General features: G+C 37.2%; 1 protein-coding gene across 3 annotated transcripts in view; it reads left to right on the forward strand.

Annotated features, from left to right (window-relative positions):
* Kat6a (lysine acetyltransferase 6A) overlaps positions 1–22,361 on the forward strand; it is a 120,804-nt gene that overhangs the window by 43,572 nt on the left and 54,871 nt on the right. For all 3 annotated transcript variants that reach the window (XM_048330434.1, XM_048330435.1, XM_048330436.1), the window contains one exon: positions 18,358–18,466. In XM_048330434.1, the coding sequence (XP_048186391.1) occupies positions 18,358–18,466 (109 nt within the window). The remainder of the gene's footprint in view (positions 1–18,357; positions 18,467–22,361) is intronic.

Here is a 22,361-nt window from a genome sequence, read left to right on the forward strand (position 1 = left end):
ATTGTTGTTGTTGTTGTTGTTTTTCTTTAATGAGATATTGAGTACATGGAATTTAAATTAACTGGAGTTATGAAAGTTAATTCAAGTCCTGTATTTTTTGACAAATGATATTAATATTGAATACTTTGTAGAAAAACTTAGAAAAGCACATTAAAACTTTGTAAAGGGTATAAAAATCATGCAGACACACATATGTTAGTCAGTTTAGCCCTCCTTCTCCACAAGTAGGTCACCTTTTCCTGTTGTTTTATTTACTCATGTAGATGTTGTTGTTATTCTCTATTCCCCGTCTATACTAGCACAGTGTATGTGGCTGCTCAGTGGGAATATAGTTATTGTGAGATTTTCTGAAATAACAGCACTAAGAATAATATTTAAAAAGCTTTAGTCTTATGTGTAGTAACCAGAAGGCCTTTCTAGGTTTAATTCTCAAATTACTTTACAGTTCCTTTTTTAAGTCAAACAGCCTATCTTCTGTTACCTTCATTTTATAAACAAGAGACCCAGTATAACCAACTGACTGATTCTCTCAGTTTTGAAGTGATTATATGTAGTGTTCTCATTAATGGGTTTTCAGTAACTGATTACATAAAAGGCACTATATTAAAAGGTGAAGGATGCAATATAATGGGAGGCTCCTGGCTTAAAAGCCAGCTTTGCATGTGTGCTGTCCATTGAGTTATATACTGTAGATCTTATATGAGAACTTGCCTGTTGATCTGGTCATAATGGAGGATCTTGAATTCAAGACTGCTTGGGCTACATAGTGAGACCTGTCTTAAACCACTAAAATAAGCAATTAAAATATCATATGTCATAGTAAAAAAAAAACGTAGACTTCATCTTTTATATTGCTTTATTCTTCTTAAAAATCATAGTGCCTTTTCTACCTACTGAACTCAAGGCCTTTTGTTTGCCAGACAAGTAAGTATTCTATCACTTGAATCATGCTTCTAGTCCCTTTCCATATTAATTATTTTTGTAGGGTTCTGCTTTATTCCCAGGCCAATTTGGGCTATGATCTTCTTACTTGTGCTTCCTTGCGATGTCAGGGATGACAGACATGAACTATTGTGGTTCCCTAGTAGCTGCATAATAGGAATGTGCCTCTATGATTAGCCATTGGTTGAGATGGAGATTCATGCACTTGTATGCCAGGGCTGTCCCCCAGCTTTGTCTCCCAAGTAGCTAGGATTATAGGATTGAGCCACTGTGTCTGGCTAAAATTACAGTTTTAATACTTCCATCCCTATAGACTTTTCTGGACCTGTGCTGATGCAGTTGCCATTAGCCTCATGTAGACATTTAGTTTTACAGTAAAGTTAAAACAAATTAAGACTAGAAACTAGCTACATTTTACCTTTTTTTTTTGCCAGTCCTGGGCTTGAACTCAGGCCTTGAGCACTGTCCCTGGCTTCTTTTTGCTCAAGGCTAGCACTCTACCACTTGAGCCAACGCACCACTTCTGGCTTTTTCTATATATGTGGTACTGAGGAATTGAACCCAGGGCTTCATGTATACAAGGCAAGTACTCTTACCACTAGGCCATATTCCCAGCCCACTACTACAGTTTAGATACCCACTAACCTGCATGTAGTGGATTACTATATTGGGACATTTTCATTATCTCAGAATTCTTCCTTCACAGTACTATCTTAAGAACAGTATTAATGGGCTGGGAATATGGCCTAGTGGTAGAGTGCTTGCCTTGTATAAATGAAACCCTGGGTTCAATTCCTCAGCACCACATATATGGAAAAAGCCAGATGTGGCACTGTGGCTTAAGTGGTAGAGTGGTAGTCTTGAGCAAAAAGCCAGGGACAGTGCTCTCAGGCCCTGAGTTCAAGCCCCAGGACTGGCAAAAAAGCAAAACGAAGAACAGTATTAAAATATTACCTGAGGACAGGGTTTTGTTTCTGGTTACTGGGCTTTAGGATTTTTGAGTTGTAAATCCAGACTTTAGATGATCCTAAATAGGGGAGTTTTGTAACTCAATGTGTAGATAACTCAGCATGCTTATAGTATTGTATACTTTTTTATTAGTCTGCCTGACTCTGTATAAATCAGTCATACTAGACTGAGGAGATGTTTGGGGATTAAATAGTACCAAATATACACATGTTTTCAATGCTTAATATCTTGTTCTTATCAATAAAATGAGGATGCAGTACTGACTGTGGAGTTTGGTTAATTGATTTGGGTTATAAAGTTAACAATTCAAATCCAAATAAACAATCTCAGGAGAAATTTTGCTGTTTTTGAACTTTCTTAGTTTCACCTCCTTTTAGATTCCAAATCCTGAAAACACAGTTTGGTGTCTCATAGAACTTGGTCCACACACTTAAATTCTAACTATTCTATACCAGTCATTAGCTTTTATTATTTTCTATTTTTTTATGATTACTCTTGTGATTATTCATTACGATTAGGTTTAACTAGTTGTTTTGGCTCTTTGAAAAGAGGAAACCCTGTGGTATATTTAAGAACTAAAAGAAAGTTTTAAAATAATTATGTCATGTATTTTTATTTTACAAATAAATAAATTGTAGAATAAATTAGAATAAGTTGAGTAATTTGAGTAAGAGTAAATTGGCTGCTTTTTAAGGTTATTTTCCTATTTTTTCTGTATTATATTTGGTAATAGTAACAATGTATAATGGGGTTGACATTCATTTATAGGAAACTAATAAACCTGACTGTATATGAGTTATGAATTTTCATTTCTTAATTTGAGAATACAATTACACGTTTGATTTCATTAGTGCTATTGTTGTGAATGCAACAGAAATGTCAGAGCAGCAAACTTTTCTAGGTAGACAAAACTGTACTTTATATTTTCAGCAGCACTGATATATGAACTCAGGGCTCTTGCTTTCTAGAAGGTTGACACTCTCCTACTTGATTCATGCCTCTTGCTCTGCTTTTTGTTGATTATTTTGGATATAAAGTTTTTTTTTGACTTTTCTACCCCACCTGGCTTCAAATTAAGTAGCTAGCCCATAGCCTAGGATTTTAGTGTTAGACACTGTCTAGCTTTATTTTTTTCAGGGTCTGGCAGTATTGGAATTGAGGTCCTCTTTGCTAGGCAGGTATTCTAACACTGAGCTATTTTACCAGCTCTTTTTGTGTTGGTTATTTTTTGAGATAGGTCTTTCTTTATGCAAAGGCTGGCCTGAACTGGATCCTTCTTTTTTGTACTCATGTTTCCAGAATAACAGACACATATCTCCATACCCAATCATTGGTCCAGAATCTTGAAAACATATATATATTTTGGCCAGGTTGGCATCAAACCACACTCTGACAATCTCAGACTCCTAAGTAGGTAGGATTACAGGCTTGAGCCGTTGTGCCTGGCTCTGAACTGTTTCTTAAAAAAATACATATTTTGTTCCCCCATAGTCCTTAGAAAAGTGGTAGATTTCTATTAGGTAAATGTTATTTGATCGGATACTCTTGGTACTTAGAAACATTATTAGCTTGTTTCTATGGTAGTATGTGCTTGTATGTTGGCCTTGCAGACCAAGTAAGGTGTTTTTACAGAAGTTATTTCCTTATAGGACTAAATAATTTTGGAAGGGCGTCTTTTTATGATCAAGGCTTTAGTTATAGCCTTTTCTTTTTGCTGCACTTGTTCTTTGGGTAGAATATGTGCATGTGTGTATGTGGTACATGTGTGCACGCACATGCTTGCACACACAAAGCACAGTGGGGGAGGGAGAGCGCACACTTTTGCTGGCAGTATTTCAATTGGTACAACACATTGGCTTTCTAGACATCTTTGTATACTTAACAGCATGTAAAGAGGGGCTGGAAGCCTGTGAAAGAGTTTTTTGCTTCGCATGCCCCTCCTTTCAACCTCATTCCCTCCCTAGATCAGGCGACATTACACAGATAAATGCTCTGGCTAGGAAGACAGCAGAAGGAATTGAATGTTTGCCAAAAACTTGGAGCTGGAAACCAAGCGAGTTGCTTCCACCTTGCTTCTCTTGTGTGTGTGTGTGTGTGTGTGTGTGTGCGCGCGCATGCGTGCACGTATGTGCGCATGTTTGTGTGCGCATGCACACACAGGCGTGAATGCATGCACAGCCTGCACTTACTGGTTTTCCTTGTTGAGCATTACGTCACTGTGTTCTCTACCCTTATCCTACTGTCTTTTCTTTTGAAAGCTACTGTCCTCAGGCTTCAAACTTGTTAACCACGTAAGGCTTTATTTGTACTGTTTCAGAAGTAGTATAGAAGATGAAATACCCTTACCTCTGGTTTAATTTGATGTAATATTGACATAGTGTATGCCTGTGTGAGTGTGTGTGTGTGTGAGAGAGAGAGACAGAGAGAGAGAGAGAGAGAAGATAAAGTGCTCATAGCTTCCTGTAATTATGTTGCTTTTCAAAGAATATTTTTGGGGGCTAGAAATGTGGCTTGGTGGTAGAGGGCTTGCTTTAGCATGCATGAAATCCTAGGTCCGATTCCTCAGTACCACATAAGCAGGAAAAGCCAGAAGTGGTACTGTGGCTCAAGTGGTAGAGTGTTAGCCTTGAGCAAAAGAAGCTCAGGAAACCCATTGCCCAGGCCCTGAGTTCAAGCCCCAGGACTGGCAAAAAGTTTTAAAAAAATGTTTTTTTATCTTTAGGAAGAGAGATATCTTCTCAAAGAACTTTTAAGATAGTTTAATATAAAGTACTGATTTTAAAAAATATTTATAGTGGCTTTACTCATGATAACAAAATGTTCAACTAGGAAGTGGATAAGTGAAACTGCTGTCCATCCATACAACTTTTATACCATTACTAGCAACCAAAGGGAACAGATTGAACATAGCCATTACTACAAATGAACCTTAGATATATTGTTTAACTGAAAGAGGCTAGCGAGGCTCAAAAGGGTTGCCCTTACTGTATGGTTTTTGTAATATGTGGAAGTACTGATACTTTTGGAGCATGCCACGAGCACAAATGCCCAGAAGACTATTAATAAGATTGAGTATTGAGTATAGAATGCCTGTGATTTTAGAGATTAAAAATTATCTTTTTCTTTCTTTCTAGTTTGGTGACATAGCTTGAATCTAAGACTAAAAAAAAACAAGTTTGCCTGTTAATGAGAGCTTTATATAGTTTTTTTAGAAAAATAAGGTGAGATGCTCTTTTTCTTCTTCTTCTGAATCTTTTGGGCTTATTGCAGTTGAAAGGATTATTTTGAGTTGCTTCATTTGACACCTTTAAATATAGTATTCTTATTTAATTGTTCTCCAACATGTCCTGTGTAACAATACGCTTTTCTTGATTATGTCCTATTTTTGCAGCTAGATTGTTAGACCTAGCAGCAGGTAGCTAGTTTTATTATATTATATCTGTTTCTCTAGCACATAACTCAATGTCTTTACACATGATAAATAATATTGATAATAGTATGTGGAAGTTAACATTAAAAATGAGACTAATGTGAGGTGAGTTCAATGATTAGGTTTTTCTGCTTCATAGGGCCTCATAACAGTACCATAGTCTATGTGACTTAAACAACATAGATCTGTTTTCTCTGGGATGCTAGATGGTCACATGATGCTGCTGGCAAGGTTTGTTTTCTGGTGAGGCTTTTCTACTTATTTGCCACATTGCTGCTTTCTTGCTGTATCTTCTCGTGACATTTTCTCTCTGCCTGTATACATGGTTTCTTCTCTTCTAACCTCTTTTAACTGAGCACTGAAATAACACAGAGACGCATTTCAAGCAGCTACTACCACTTTGGCTGAGAGGATAAGAAATGTTTGGGTTTTTCAAAGGTTTGAGAAGTTGGGACTCAATTCATCCCTTTCTCTCATCTGAAGAAGACGCATTGCCCTGCTGCTAATAGTTTTTATGAAGGAATATTAGGAGTCTAATCCTGAGAAAACAGAAAGGAAACTGAGACCACACATGATTGGCTTTGCTAGCTAGAAAAGGTAACACTGATAGGAATAGGAGACAGGCCAAAAGGAACAAATTTGTTCTTTTGTCATCTTTACTTTCCAGTCTTCTTGTGTTCCCTGATAATGGAGCTTAATGGAAAACTAGCCTTCAGAGGAGAAGAACAGTGCAGAATCGGAGCCCAGCAGCATAAAACAGACAACAGAAGGATGAGCTTGGAATCAGGAGTCAAAGTTTCATAGCATGGCCTAATCCAGTCTGGCAGTATGTATCAAACCTCTTAGAAATGTATACATCTTTTGACCCAGTAATCCTAGTTCAAGAAATATAAACTTCCAGGCATGGTAGCATATGCCTCCAGCACTTGAGAGGCTGAAGCAGGAGAATTGCAAGTTCAAGACCAGCCTGGTCTACATAGAGAATGAAGTACCCTCAAAAGACCCAAAGAAATAAGCAAACAAATAATTCAAAAAGTAACTTAAAGATGCAGGCATTAAGGGTGTTTGATTACAATAGTACATATATTACAAAAATGGCAGCTAGGCCGGGCTTGCGTTTAATCCTACTTAGGAGGCTGAGATCTGAGGGTCTCTGTTCGAAACCATCCTGGGCAGGAAAGTCTTTGAGTCTCTCTCTCTCTCTCTCTCTCTCTCTCTCTCTCTCTCTCTCTCTCTCTCTCTCTCTCTCTCCTCTATACTTCTAGGAATTAGTCATCTCCTTCCCCAAGTTCCAACCCTCTCCTACATTTGACTCGTGCATACTCTCTTAGTTTCAGAGGCAGAAGTTATTTATTTTATTGGTATTGTAAAGGTGATATACAGGGGTGTTACAGTTACATAAGTCAGATAAAGAATATATTTCTTTTTTTTTCAACGAATTTTTTTTTTTTGGTCTTTTTCTTTTTTTGGTACTGGGGATCTAACCCAAGACATTGCACTTGCAAGGCAAGTACTTTGCCACTGAGTTACATCCCAGCCCTAAAGAGTACATTTCTTTTTGAACAGTGTCACCTCTTACCTTGTTTTCTCCCAATTTTTCCCCTCCTGTTCCCCCTACCCCCGACCCCCAATAGTTTTTCTGTACTTGGTTACAGAGATGCTAATGTGAGATGGGAAAATAGTAAGGCTTACTACTCTTTTTAGTTACACTTAGGAACCTGTTATAGTATACCCCTAAATATTCTGCAAGTGTTAATGGGTAAAGGATTGATTTTATTATTGCTATGAAGAGTACTAGTCTTTTATTTTTCTTTCTGTTGGTCCTGGGGCTTGAACTCTGGGTTTGGGCTCTGTCCCTAAGCTTTTCAGCTCAAGGCTAGTGCTCTTATCACTTGAGCCACAGCATCACTTGGGTTTTCTGGTGGTTTATTGGAGATAAGAGTTTCATAGACTTTCCTGCCTGGGCTGACTTTGAACCAAGATCCTCAGGTCTCAGCCTTCTGAGTAGCTAGGATTACAGGAGTGAGCCACCAGCACCCGGCAAGAGTACTATTTTTTAAAGAAGGCAGGAGAGTGTCTGGTCAATTTCAGCTTTAAATATTTGTTAAATTTTGCCACGTGAATATCACCATTTACTAGAAATGGAAACCTAACGTTTTCTATTTGTGTATTTGTCCATTCTTTTGATTTTTTTGTTTGTTTGTTGTGTTTGTGCTGTTCCTGGGATTTGAATTCAGGTCTAGAGCACTGTCCCTGAGCTCTTTTGCTTAAGTCTAACACTCTACCACTTGAACCACAGCTCCACCTCCAACTTATTGGTAGTTACTTGGAGATAAGAGTCTCATGGACTTTCCTACCCAGAAAAGCTTTGATCATGGTTCAAAGCCTCTTGAATAGTTAGGATTACAGGCATGAACTACCAGCACAGGTCTTGTTCATTTTTGTTTTTCTTGTCTTAAAGAATAATTTCAGATATAGATTGTATGCCTGAGTTACTGTGTTGACCCTTGTATCTACCTGGTTTTGAATGCCACCTCATAAGTCATGCCCTTGACAGTGATTTCAGCTTTGGTAAAAATGAAGATTATATGATGGTTTTTGAAGGTTTCTTTCAATTTGGAATACCATGATCTTGATATTAGCAGAACAGGTTATTCTATCAGATATATATTAATTATTATTCTTGATAGGTCTTAAAGAAAATGATGTTATTTAAACCTTAGTTTGGCAGGAATAAATGTTTACAACTAGAATATTTAAAAGTGTAATGAATGAGAAAGCTTTTTTTCTTTTTTTATCTTTGGGAGGTACTGTGGATTGAGTTTAGGGCCTTGTGCTTGCTTAAACAGACTACCATTTGAGCTACTGAGTCCTCCACGACCCTTTTCCATTGGTTATTTTCCAAGTAGCATCTTGCTTTCTGCCTGGGCAGGTTGAGTTACTATTCTCCTCACTTGTGCTTCCACATGTTGCCTGGGATGAAGGGCACATACCACTGTGACTGTCCTTTGTGCTTCCTGCATAGCTGTGCTAAAAGGTGTGCGCCACTGTGCCCAGCCATTGGTTGAGATGGTGTTTTGTCAAGTTCTTTCCTGGGCTGGCCTTTTGAACCATAATCTCATGATTTCCACCTCCAAAGCATATATTTTAGCATATAAAATATTCTTTTGCTAATGTTGTTGTGCTCACACATCATTAGTGAATTAGTGGTATTTCACAGTGTGGTAAGTGTGTATGTACAAAAAGAATTTTAAAAGTTGTATAAATATCACCTATAGGAATATTTTAGTCTATATTACTTCAAATTTCAATCATTCCTATTTTGGGGAGTTAAAATAAAATAAAAATTTACCCTGAGATAAGAACTGGCAGTCATTTAACAAAAGTAACTTTTGGAGGATAAACTGGAAACCAGTATTTGTTGGATATTTCTTAATTTGTTTCTTATTTAATCTCTTAAGATTATTTAAAAGTTGCCTATAATCTGGTGCTGGTGGCTCAAGAGACTGAGATCTGAAGATCACCGTTTGAAGCCAGTCAGGGCAGGAAAGTCGATGAGATACTTATTTCCAATTAATTACCAAACAGCTGGAAGTGGACTATGGCTTAAGTGGTAAAGAGCTAGCTTTGAGCAAAAAAGGTAACAGCTGCCTAAGGCCCAGAGTTTCAAGCCTGGGGATTGACACCCCCACCCCCCACCCCAAGAATACATTATTGAAACTGTTTATACCAAAGAGGTTAAGTAACTTGCCAGTGCGATAATAGAAGTGTCAGAATCTGTTTTTAAGGGTTACTGCAGCTGATTCTAACAGGTAAGGACATCATGTCCTTTGAGGAAGGGGTAAAATAATCTGGAGAAATAACCTAAATATAACTGTTGAAGACAAGTAACTAGATTGAAAGTACAGGAAAGTAGAGTGAGTAAAGTGGTTTGGTATTGGAGAAGGAAATTTAATAATGAGCTTGTAGGAATTGATGATAGATTATCTTGTGTAAGTTTTGAGCCCAGTGAATTACTGTGTATAAATAATATTTCAGGAGGATTAATCTGTTAGCAGTATGCAGGAAAAAATCACAGGAAATAAAGACTATAGGAGGTCAGTCCGTGTAGGAGGTTGCATATGATGTTAGGTGAGATCTTGAAGCATATAAAATGAAGAACTAAAGTTGAAAGAAGAGGGGGAGGTGATCACAATTTGGAAAAACTGAATTTAGATGAATGAGGAAAGTGAAGTATCTTTAAGCAGGAAGTGGGGCTTTCACATAATGCTTAATCATTGGAAAAGAAAATAACCCTTTATAATTTCTTAGTGTTGAATTTAAGTTCAGCAAAAAGATGTATTTTTGTTTTTAATGTTCCTTCTGATTAAAAATAGGAAATTTGGTTCATGCCTGTAATTCTAGCTACTCAGGAGGCTGAGAAATGAGGATCACAGTTCAAAGCCAGCCTAGGTAAGAAAGTCTGAGAATCTTATTTCCAATTAACCACCAGAAAACTGGAAGTGTCATTGTAGCTCAACATAGTGGAGCACTGGCTCAAGGCTAGTGCCCAGGCCCTGAGTTCTGAGTTCAAGCCCCATGACTGACACCACCCCTCAAAAAACAAATTATAGTATTTTAGCAAGGGATTGTTTTCTAATCTAAATTTACAGTAAAACTGTTAATTGAAATTGTCTATGTTATTAACTTTTTTGCCAGTATTATTTTCTGTCTAGTTGTAGAAGTCATTGAAAAAACTCATCATAACAAAATGAATTCAGTAATAGAGTGCTTTAAATGGGATGTTGAAGAATTTAAATAGTTTAAAGTGTATAGTTCCAGATTATAAAGTCTATAAAAGGCTTTGAGTAAGTAGCTGAAAAACCTATCTGGAGCTAAGCATAGTTTTGTAGCACTGTATTTTATAAATTTCAGTAAGTACTTATTTACATACAAGGGTGTTTTCTGCTTAACAGGCTATCTTGACTGTTTTTCTAAAAAAGATAAAAAAATGGAATTCTAAACTGTCAGAAAGCATTTAGGAGGAGCTGAAGTTTAAAAGGCCATGGAGTTAGGCATGGAGAATTTGATAAAACTAAAACAGAGGGCAGAATGTTCATCTTTTCAACAAAGTATTTCTTAACATGAATACCTGATACTTTATTTTCTTTATAATACTAAAGATAATTAATTGTGCAAAGATTCCCTCTAATGGCTCATGTACTTGCAGATTTTTTTTTTTGTGGTGTAAGTGGATATGAGTAGTACTTATTAGCTATCAAGTTATTTTTTGTGGATTTTGTTTTGATTTTTCTGATGTTGATAAGTGCAGAACAGTGCTCACCAAATAGTACTATTTACCAGACGTCTTGTACATTGGATAATTGGAAAATCTAGCATTTTTCCTAGTTCCTAGTACTCAGCAGTTGAACTAGTTTCCTTCTTCACACCAGCCTGCCTAAGAATAGTGTACTTTCGCACTCTTCTAAGACATTCTTCTTTGCCTTTTGGGTAGTTATTATATATAATAAAGTGCTTCAGTGGCAGATATTGAAAGTTAAATTTACTTGATTGTAATTGTAGGAGAGGAAGGGTCAGGATAAATAAACACTTTGGAACCACTAGAAGATTCAAAGAAGAATTGATGTAGTTTGTAGCTTTAGGATATATTTAAGAGAAGTTTATGGTGGTCCATACACAGAGTAAGCTAGATACATGGTGGTCATAAAGAGTTTTCAGTTTGAGACTAAGCAGTGCTTGATGGATTGATTTTGATTTTTAGGCTTATCTTGGAAGAGAATTGGTAAGGCATAATAAGAGAGTTACTTTTATGCCACGATATTAAGAGATAACCAGTATTCATGTTGGTAAAGTAAAAAAGGCAAATATTTAAATAGATAAAATTTAATTATTAAAAATTGACTTTTTCACTCATGGGTTTATTAGTATATACAAGTGCATATTAGTGTATACAAGATACAGTAAAGGCGTCCTACAAAAATATATAGAAATGGCAGCTTTAAGGTGAGGACAAATGATTGCTTTTTGCTTCATGAATGTTGACCTGTTACTGAAATCATCTGCTTGTGAGATATGAGAAATATTCCATTTGGTCCTATATTTTTAGAATGGCATTTTTTTTTTTTTTTGGCCAGTCCTGGGCCTTGGACTCAGGGCCTGAGCACTGTCCCTGGCTTCTTCCCGCTCAAGGCTAGCACTCTGCCACTTGAGCCACAGCGCCGCTTCTGGCCGTTTTCTGTATATGTGGTGCTGGGGAATCGAACCTAGGGCCTCATGTATCCGAGGCAGGCACTCTTGCCACTAGGCTATATCCCCAGCCCTAGAATGGCATTTTTAACATAAAATGATCACTTCAATCATTTAAAATGTACAATCCAAAGGTATTCACAGTATTGTAAACCAACCATTATCCATTTCCAATATTTTATCTCACACATAATTTACCTTTCATTAAACAGTAACTCAACCAGACCTACCACCATATCTAGCATCTGATAAACTTTCTTCTACTTTGTATTTCCATTACTTTCTATATCCATTAGATATACCTATTCTAGGTATATCACAGAAATGGAGTCATAGTATATATTTCATTTTGCAGTATACCATTTGATGTTAAAAATGACTCAGTAATTATAGTTGAATGTAAATTTGTGTTATATGACTTAATACTTTGTATTTATGGCTATGGAAAAACAATACAGATATTTGTTGCTTAGTGTTTGTTACAGGTAATATATGAATTATGTACTTGTTTAATACTCTTATTTTATCTAATTAATTGGCAGGATCTTGCCATGTAGTTCAAGCTGACCCCAACTAAATATTACCTTTGAACTTGTGATCTTTCTGCCTCAGCTTCCAGAATGTCGGGATTACAGGCACATGCCACTATGCCTCTATGCTTGGCTCTTCCATACTCTTTTAATATTGGCCATTAATATTAGTTAATTGGCTATCAATTCTCGTAATTTCCAGTGACCTTAAAACTTAGGAAATTTGGTAAGCCCAAAGATGTCACATACAAATTGAGTTTTTCTTATCTGAGATGCATAAGACTAAAAGTGTTTTCATACTTCAGAGTTTTTTTTTTTAAATTTTGAAATATTTGCATATACATAATAAGATACCTTGGGAATAAGGCTGGAGTCTAAATACTAAGTTCATTTATATGTCATAATATACTTTATACACATAACCTGAAGGTAATTTTATACACTTTGTTTTTTTGTAATACTGAGGTTTGAACTCAGTACCTCATGCTGGCCGTACATTGTGTTCTACCTCTTTGAGACATGCCCCTAGCCCTTCTTTGCTTTTGACACTTTGCATGTATGGTCTTTAGCTTTTTTCCCCAAGAGCCTCAGACTCTAATCTACAGCCTCTTGCATAGCTGTCATGACAAACTTAGTGATTGAAATGAGATCTTGATAACTTTTTTGCCTGGGCCAGCTTTGATCTGAGATCCTTCCAGTTTGCCTCTCAGGTTGCTGGAATTACAGGCATGTATAACTGTGCCTGGCTACAGTAAGTTCTTGACTTGTTAGTATTTAAGAACAGAGAAAACATACAAGTGGAACAGAAGTCATTAACAGAATTTTTGCTGTTTCTGATTTTTGAAGTTACTGTATTTCCCAAAGCTCTAGTCAAAATACTCTCCTTAGCAAAACATTTTCTGTATGTTTGCTTCAATGCTGCCATCTAGTGATGTTTTGGGGGATCATAACATGGTGCTTAAAGTGACTTTGGACAATGTACACACAGTGCAATCTGAGTTACTCTTTGAAGTATCCCCTACTTTTGAGTTGAATGGAGGTAGCTTGCTGTGAAAGAAGTCTTATTTAGTTACAGAGGCTGTGGAGTCACAGAGATTGCTTTTGTTAACCAGTGTGGCATTTATGTATTTCTGTGATTATTTTTGACGTGCATATAACTTTTATCAGGCTTATACCCAACTCATCATTCTTTCCATGCAGTACATGATTTTTTCTTATTATTTCTAGTTCTGCAAGGTAATTTAATCAATTTTACAATATGTACCAAATGCTTGTTAGGTGCTAAGCACTGCTCTCAGTACTAGAAATGACATCCTAGACAGACAAAAATCAGAGTTTTCAAAACATTTGCATTTAGTTGAGGGTAAATACACACACACACACACACACACAATAAGTTGTGAAAAGGGCAAAAGGAAAACAAAATCATGGAGGGATTGTGATGGGAAGAGTGCTTTGAAATGTGTTAGTTGGTTATACAGAGAAATCCCTTTTGAGAAGGATCTAGGAAAGAACATTTTATACACAGAGAAGCAATTACATAGTCTCTGCCCATGGCATATATAATTTACAGAAAAGAGAAGCAAAGAAGCTTGAGTGGAATTTAGGAGGATGAGAATAAAAGGAGATGAGGCCGGAGAGGTAATTTTGTATATATTGGGGGATATCCAGGTCACATGGGATATCCAGGTCACATAGGACCTTGTAGTTTATGTGGCATTTCATCTGAGATGGAAGCTATGGGACTAGAAAGTTTAGGGTAGCTGAATAATGTGCTTTGGTTTACTTTTCAACAGTTTATCCTGGTTCCGGTGTTTAATGGTATGTAAAGTTACCTGCCACAATCTTTCTTGTTTTATTAGCTGTAAGAATGAGTTTACTTTATATAGATTGTGGGACCAATGAGACAAAAGGAGTAGGCTTGAATAAGTCCGGGAATAGTGGTTATAGGCATATTATTTGTCTTTACATATTTTTCTTTTGTGCCAGTATTTTGGCTTTTGTGCCAGTACTGTGGCCCAGGACCTGGGTCCTATCTCTTAGCTTTTTTACTCAAGGCTGGTTCTCTACCACTTGAGCCACACCTCCACTTCTGGCTAATTGGAGATAAGAGTCTTTTGGATTTTTTTTTTCCTGGCTGGCTATGAACTATAATTTTCAGATCTCAACTTCCTGAGTGGCTAGGATTACAGATGTGATCCATCAGCAGCTAGAGATCCAATATAGTTGTATGTGTATGTGTATGTTTGTGCATGCATGTTTGTGCTCACATATCCAGGCTTGAACTCAGGACCTGGGCACTGTCCTTGAGGCTTATTTATTTATCTATTTATTTTTGCTCAAGGCTCACACTCTACCACTTGAGCCATAGCTCCACTTGAGGCTTTATGGTAGTTTATTGAAGAGAAGATAATCACAAACTTTCCTACCCTGGTCAGCTTTGAACCACAATCCTCGGATCTTTGCCTCCCTGAGTAGCTAGGATTACAGGCATGAGCCACTGGCACCTGGCCTAATGTGGTTTAAGCCCTGTTCCAGTGGCTTCTTCATGGTTATTAATAGATTGGGAATGAGAATATTACAGAATTTTAGTTTTTTTCATATTCTTGACAAATAGTTCCACATATTCAAAAAACACTGTGTATTGATTAGCAGTGTTACTAAATCTTTATAGATTGTTTTAATCTAGATGATTTAACATTTAAAATTTTTTATAACTTTTATCAGCTAAAACAACTCCTAAAGTACATTATTTTTTTTCCCCAATTGCACATTTATTTTTTTCTGGTACCAGAGATTGAACTCCAAGTCCTGGATATAGGCAGGTTCCCTACCTACTTGAGCTATGCCTCAAAGCCCTTTTTCTTTTTAACTTTATTTTATATTTGAAAATATTCAATTTGTAATACCTGTTAATTTCTAAATCTTTTTAATTTACCAGATCTCTTAATTAGCTACAGGCTAGTCCCTTTGACTTTTTTCTTTCTTTTAAGTGTGTGTGTGTGTGTGTGTGTGCGCGCGCGCACGCTCACAAAGAGAAATGTGATCTTAACTAATTTTGCCTGATTTCAAACTAGCCATCCTCCTGCAAATAGCTTGCTTGGGTTATAGTCATGTACTACTATACTGGGCTCCAAATTTCACTTTAAAAAATTAAGCTGAAATGATCACTTAGTTAAAAATGTCATGATAGTATTATTATGAGTAGTAGTAGTATTTCTCTGATTCAGTTTTGTTTTGGTAGCTGAGAAAACTGTCTTTTAAAAAATATTGGTCTGTAATGTCAAAGAAAATAGACCTTATAGATGCATTTTCTATTTACTACTGAAAATGATTTCTATACAATTTCAGTATTCTTTGATCAGTGCCTTTATTTGACTTAGCTTCCACATTTGAGTGAAAAAATACAGTATTTGTCTTTCTGTGTTTGATTAATTTCATATAATGTTGTTTCTTCCAGCTTCATGCATGTTACAGCATATGATAGAATTTCCTTTTTCTCTGTGGCTGAGTAATATTCCAGTGAAGGCACATGTTTAAAGTTCCAGATTGTAAACTAGGCACAGTGACTCATGACTGTAATCCCAGCTACTTAGAAGGCAGAGATCAGGAGAATTTTGGTTAGAGGTTAGCCCAAGTGAAAAGTCAGTAAGACCTCATCTCAATCAGTAAGCTACACATGATGGAGTGTTCCTGTCATCTCAGCTACTTGAGAAGCTGTGTGTTCAGGATTGTGTTCTTTTTTTTTTTTTAATAATTACTTATTTATTGTCAAAGTGATGTACAGAGGGGTTACAGTTTCATATGTAAGGCAGTGGGTACATTTCTTGTACAATTTGTTACCTCCTCCCTCATTTCCCCCCTCCCCCTCACCATTCCCCTCTCCCCCTATGAGTTGTTCAGTTGGTTTACACCAAATTATTTTGTAAGTATTGCTTTTGGAGTCATTTGTCTTTTTATCAGGATTGTGTTCTGAGTTGGATTTCAGACAAAAACACAATCCTATTTAAAAGGCCTTGAGTTCAAACTTCAGTACTGCAAAAAAAGAAAAAGAAAAACGTATAATAAAAATAAATCTTCTAGTGGTATCTTAGAAGCCACAGGATAAAGCTCAGATATTATGACCTAGCTTCTACCTTCTTTCTAGGTCTTCATTAGGGTTTCTTTCAAGTGTTCACTCCTTTATGAAGACTTCTCTGCTTTTACTACTGCAGCCAGAATAAGTAATTGAAAGGTTTCTCATTTAATCTCTGGGTGAACACTGCTTGTTTGAATTAGACACTTTAATTATTTTCTATGTTGGACATTTTGTTGTTATTCTACCCAACTGTCACTAAACCATTTCCTCTTTAGAAAAGCATTTCCTCTACCAGCCATTTCATGTTGTGATCTAAGCTGTCTTTGTTCTTCACATTCTTCATGGGAAGAGTCATCAACTCTGATGGCTTTTAATGTCATTGTGTATGTATTATATATTTGTATGGCTTATAGATATTTATCTTCAGACCAGTCTTTCTGTGGACTTCAGATTCCTATATCATAATGTTCATAGGCATTGATGTGTGGATGTTCCATGTTCCGTTAGCATTTTAGTAAGCTCAGTACATTCCAAGTTAAGCTCATTCTTCCTCTTCTAAATCAAGTTCTGTACCTTCTACTTTTTGGAAATCTTCATTCGGTGAGTTTCATGTTAAGTACTCCTAGAAGAGATAAAATCGTTGGTAATTCTGTGAAATTACTTTCTGACACCTTATCCTTCAGTTGATTATTTCCTAGTCTGCTTTCATTGTTCTACCTCTATGTTGGTACTTATAACCTTTTACTGTAATTTGTTATCGGTTCTCAGCAAACCAAAAGCATTTCAAGGGCTTTCTGTTGCTGTCCTACATAAGGCCTAGTAAAAATAGTTGAGTGTGCTTAAAACCCTGGGTTCCATCCCTAGCACTGAAGAAGGAAAAAAAAGGTTGAGATTACACAACTAAATACTTGTAAAGTGTATAATCTCCTTTCTCTTAACATAGTTGATCACATTTTTCATTTACCCTGAGTCTTCGTTGTCCATTACTTTCACATCTAGGTGGTTCTTAGGTCTATTGCTGTTTATTCTGTTTACTGTCCTCTGGTTTAGTCCAGGTCCTCACCAGACTGCTGCCATCACTGTTGAGTTGTTTGGCCAATCTTAGCCTCTTCCCATTTGTGTTTGGTATTGCTAGTTATGTTGCTCAAATACAGGTGATTATCTACCACATCAGTAACTTCTTTTTTGCCTGAAGAAAAAGTCCTCCTTTTAATTAAAAATTTTAATTTACTTACTATTCAAGTGTGATTACTAGATAAAAGTTGAAAATAGGGGCTGGGAATGTGGCTTAGTGGTAGAATGCTTGTCTAGCATGCATGAAGCCCTGAGTTTGATTCCTCAGCACCACATAAACAAAAAAAACATAGACAAAAATAGTTGAAAATATTAAATGTCTGTGTTTTGTTGAATTTTAAAGTCCACTTTCTTTGAGGCATCAGAGGCAGTTCTTCACAAAGTGATCCAACATTTATTTTTTCATTCCTGTTTTCCTCTCTAACATAGACGTTTAAACAGTGGCCTTACCAGACTTCACATTTAAGTTTATCCTATTTACATTTTATATTACCTGTATTGCCTTTCTCTCTGTCAGTTGTTAGGGGGAAGCAGTTTTGTAGAGGAAACACAGATACTTAAATTTAAATTTGCTTCTAACACTGTTGTCCTTGGACTAGCTCACTAAAATCCCACAACTGAGTTCTGGTACTTGATATGTGATGCATTCCCCTCCTCCAAACCATGGGGAATTTATCTCTCCCAGTGATATGGAGTATATATACTTGTTTTCTGCCTTAACATTACAAATAATTTATTTGTATACATCTTACTGCTTTTCTTCTAAAGCACATACCTGGTGAGGGCTGATACATGTCTTCTTTCACTTGATTCAGTTGACTGGATTTTAGGTGAAGGATTTGTTTGTGTTTAAGATATACTTTGTCACTTAGTTTCTAAGTGAATGGGATTGGGATGTGATCTTAAAAAAAAAATCAATTAGAAAACAGACTTGGTAAAAACTGAATTACCTAGTAGGAATTTTAGGAGAGTGGTACAGTTGTCCAAAAGTTATGTGAACTTCTGATAACAGTATGAAACTTTAGTTGTAATGTTTTAAAGTGCTAGTACTGGAATGAATTTTATTTTATTTTTTAATTTTTTAACAGCCGGTTGCTGAACCAATCCCCATCTGTAGTTTCTGTCTTGGTACAAAAGAACAAAACCGGGAAAAGAAGCCAGAGGAACTCATCTCCTGTGCAGACTGTGGCAACAGTGGTATGTGACCCCCATTTCCTCTCAACATATTTGTCAAGGCAGGAGAATGTGTTTAACTGAGTTTGCATACTGAATCCTTATGACAGTAATACAGTTAATTTAAATCAGCTCTTTGTAAAATAAACTTTCTGTGAACTTATTTTTCCCTGTTGATCTCTATTTCATTGTTAAATATAAATTGTACTAGTCAATTAAAAGTTTTTCTTCGGTTCTTTAATAACCACTACCTTGTCTTTGTTGATCCATTCCTTAAGCTAAGTGCAAAAAAGAATTAGGATGATAACTGCTTGCTTGCTTGATTAATTAATTAATTTTATTGGCCAGGGGCTTGAACTTAGGGCCTGGGCACTGTCCCTGAACCTCTTGTGCTCAAGGCTTTCCCTCTACTACTTGAGCCACAGCACCACTTCTGGCTTTTTCTGAGTAGTTTATTTAAGAGTCTCATGGACTTTTCCTGCCCTGGCTGGCTTTGAACCATGATCCTAGGATCTAGGATCTCAGCCTTTTAAGTAGTAAGGATTATAGGCATGAGCCACTAGCACCTGGTTCAGATTTATTATTTTGGATGGAAACTTTCTTCTGTTACATTGGGGCACAGTGTTAACTCTGTAGTTCAATATGTGTATAAACTTCTGGGCTTTAGGAAAGGCTTTGCAGAGTCTCCTAATTTGTCTTTGGAACTTATAGGAAGGCTTTAGTAAGCTGTCATTCATTGTCCTTCTTGGCTTAATTTTCACTATTTTTATAAACTGACAATCCAAGATTGGTTCAGAAAACAGAAGCTACATTAGATACTTCAAGGGGAAGGGAATTAGGTACTTGTGAAATTGTCCGGAGGGCTGAAGAGGGAAACCCTAAGTTGAGCTTTTCATTTTTGTGGTCAGAAACACAGTTTATATCATACATCAAAACTGTCATAGAACCTAAGCCATTGACAGTACTTATTTATTGTTGATAAATTTTTTTCCAGTTAAGTTTATGTGTTCTTATTGAAGTCTGAGCCAGTGTGCTATTGAAATAAAAGGAGATAGAGGGCAAAGTCCTGTATTCTAGAAGCTTAATATCTTAACACTTTCTTTAATTTTAAGAAAATTATCTAAAGTATATTCACCAGCCTTCCTCTGAGGTGGGATTTGAAGATAAGGACTCCTAAAGAATGAGTGGACATGCTGGGAATGTGGCTTAGTGGTAGAGTGCTTGCCTAGCATGCATAAAGCCCAGGGTTCCATTCTTCAGTACCACATAAACAGAAAAAGCCAGAAGTGGCATTGTGCCTCAAGTGGTAGAACACTAGCTTAGCTTTGAGCACAGAGAGCCTCAGGGACTGTGCCCAGGCCCTGAGTTCAAGCCCCAGAACTGGCATGCATAAACAAACAAACAAAAGAATGAGTGGACATGATATCACTGCCTCTGAACTGTTGAGTTCTGTAGCTAGGTATTGAGGTGCTTATTGTGGGCATCATCATTTCCTACTGGACAGAAATGAAAGAGTAGATCTTGTTGTTTCCATGACTTACCATTAGAAAATAATACTGGAATGAAGATGATCTTCATTTCATCTCTGTCTTTCAAATATTCCCGATAGAACTCAGTTCATATCTAGAAGCTATCTGGAAACTTGTCCAGCAAGTTTATTTTATGCTCTTCAGTTTTTATGCATAGGGGCTTCTAAGGTGAGAATAGATCTTAGGTGCTAGCTAGGTGGCCATGTCCAGCATGGTATTACAAGACAAATGAAAATTTGGCTTTAAAATCCACAAAGAAGACAGGATAAAAATATAGCAGCATGCTACATATTGCAGTGATATATATTCCAACATATATTAGTTATGTAAAACCTTGCAAATAAATTTTTATAGGAGCCCAAATATATAAAAATAAAAAAAGAATCTGATCTAGTTGAGGTGGGAATGAAATAGAGTCTTTAAGCTCTAGGGAAGGACACAATTTTAAGACTATTAACCAATGAGGTAAATTTTAAAGAAACTGAATATACTTGGGAGGTGAAACTGGGCAAAAGTCAGCCAGATTATAGCTCAAAAACCTCTGGGGATGGTGGTACCTGCCTGTTTTCTCAGCTACTCAAAAGGTGGAGGTAGAAGAACAATGGTCCAAGACCAGGAAGGGCAAAAAGTAGAGACTCACAAACAAATAACAAAACAAGCAAATGAAAAAAGGGCATTGCTGGTTGAAGGCCAAGTTCAAATCCTAGTTACCCCTCCCCCCTAAAGAAATAAGTAGCAGTTATCTAGTACTACAGAAATAAATTACTCTAAAATTTAGTAGCTTGGAAGTGATTCCTCCTCCTCCTCCTCCTCCTCCTCCTCCTCCTCCTCCTCCTCCTCCTCCTCCTCCTCCTCCTCCTCCTCCTCCTCCCCCCCCTCCTCCTCCCCCCCCCCCTCCTCCTCCTCCTCCTCCTCCTCCTCCTCCTCCTCCTCCTCCTCCTCCTCCTCCTCCTCCCCCCCCTCCTCCCCCCCCCCCTCCTCCTCCTCCTCCTCCTCCTCCTCCTCCTCCTCCTCCTCCTCCTCCTCCTCCCCCCCCCCCTCCTCCTCCTCCTCCTCCTCCTCCTCCTCCTCCTCCTCCTCCTCCTCCTCCTCCCCCCCCCCTCCTCCTCCTCCTCCTCCCCCCCCCCCCTCCTCCTCCTCCTCCTCCTCCTCCTCCTCCTCCTCCCCCCCCCTCCTCCCCCTCCTCCTCCCCCTCTTCCCCCTTCCAGCACCCTTTTAATTTTTTTCCTTTGTTTCAGTTTTACTCTTTTCTGTGGGTTGGAGATTTGAAAATTTGGAAAATTTCGCTTATCCGAGCAATTTTGACTTGCCATTTTATGAAGTCGTTAAAATTTTAACTGGTGTTTCAATTTAAAAAAAAATTTCAGTCACCTGGAGCTTCAGTGATGGTTCACCTACCTTGCTGCCAAGTTCATTTTGTTGCCTATTGATCAGAAGCCTCAATAGTTTTGAGAAAATAATTTCATTAAATTTGGCAAAGGGCCAAATGATCTGTAGGTGTAAAGAACATGATCCCATTTCCAAGCCTAAAATCCAGAATATAGCCTATAAACAGCCAGTTTGTATAAGAAAATGACTCATTGAACATATCACAATTCAAACCTAGAGTGATGAAATGTAAGGCATTCGTTCTTTGCTGGTGATAATGGATATTGTATCATCACATTTAGAAATTGTTTGGCTATGCACCTTCAGCCTGTGACACTAAAAATGTTTATTGTACTCACCATTCTTATACCCTGTAACCTATCATATAAAATGCCCATTGCACTCACCAGACTCTCTTTCCCTTCCTTCCTCCCTGAGGTTTAAGCTCAGGACCTCATGTTTGCATTCAGCCATTATTTTCAGGATTCTCTATTTTTAAGAGGAGTTAGTTTAAAAGAAAGAATCAATGACTGTGACAAGTCATTTTAGTGTTCTCTCTTTAGTCAAAGTATTTAGCAATAGGAGAGGGTTGTGGAAGGGTATATCATTTATCAGTCAATAGATTTGAGGAATATAAGTGTAAACTTTACTCAAAATAATGAAAGCAAAATAAAAACTACACATTCTAGAATTCCAACCAAATAAGGGCTTTCAGCAAGCTTAAAAAGGAAAAAGGGCTAGGTGCTGGTAGCTCTCACGTGTAATCCTAGCTACTTAGGAAGCTGAGATCTGAGGATAATCCAGACATAAATAAATGTCGTTTGACTCTTATCTCCATTTACCCACCAAAAAAGCTAGAAGTGGAGCTGGCCTCAAGTAGTAGAGCACTAGCCTTGAGCAAAACAGCTGAGGAAACAGCACCTAGGCTTTGAGTTCAAGCCCCAGGGCTAGCATAAAAAATAAAAAGGAAAAAGAGAACATGAAAATTGCTATTTTTCTAGGGTGATAAGACTATGGACAGA

This window comes from Perognathus longimembris, chromosome 21 (assembly GCF_023159225.1).
Source record: "Perognathus longimembris pacificus isolate PPM17 chromosome 21, ASM2315922v1, whole genome shotgun sequence".
Lineage (NCBI taxonomy): Eukaryota > Metazoa > Chordata > Mammalia > Rodentia > Heteromyidae > Perognathus > Perognathus longimembris.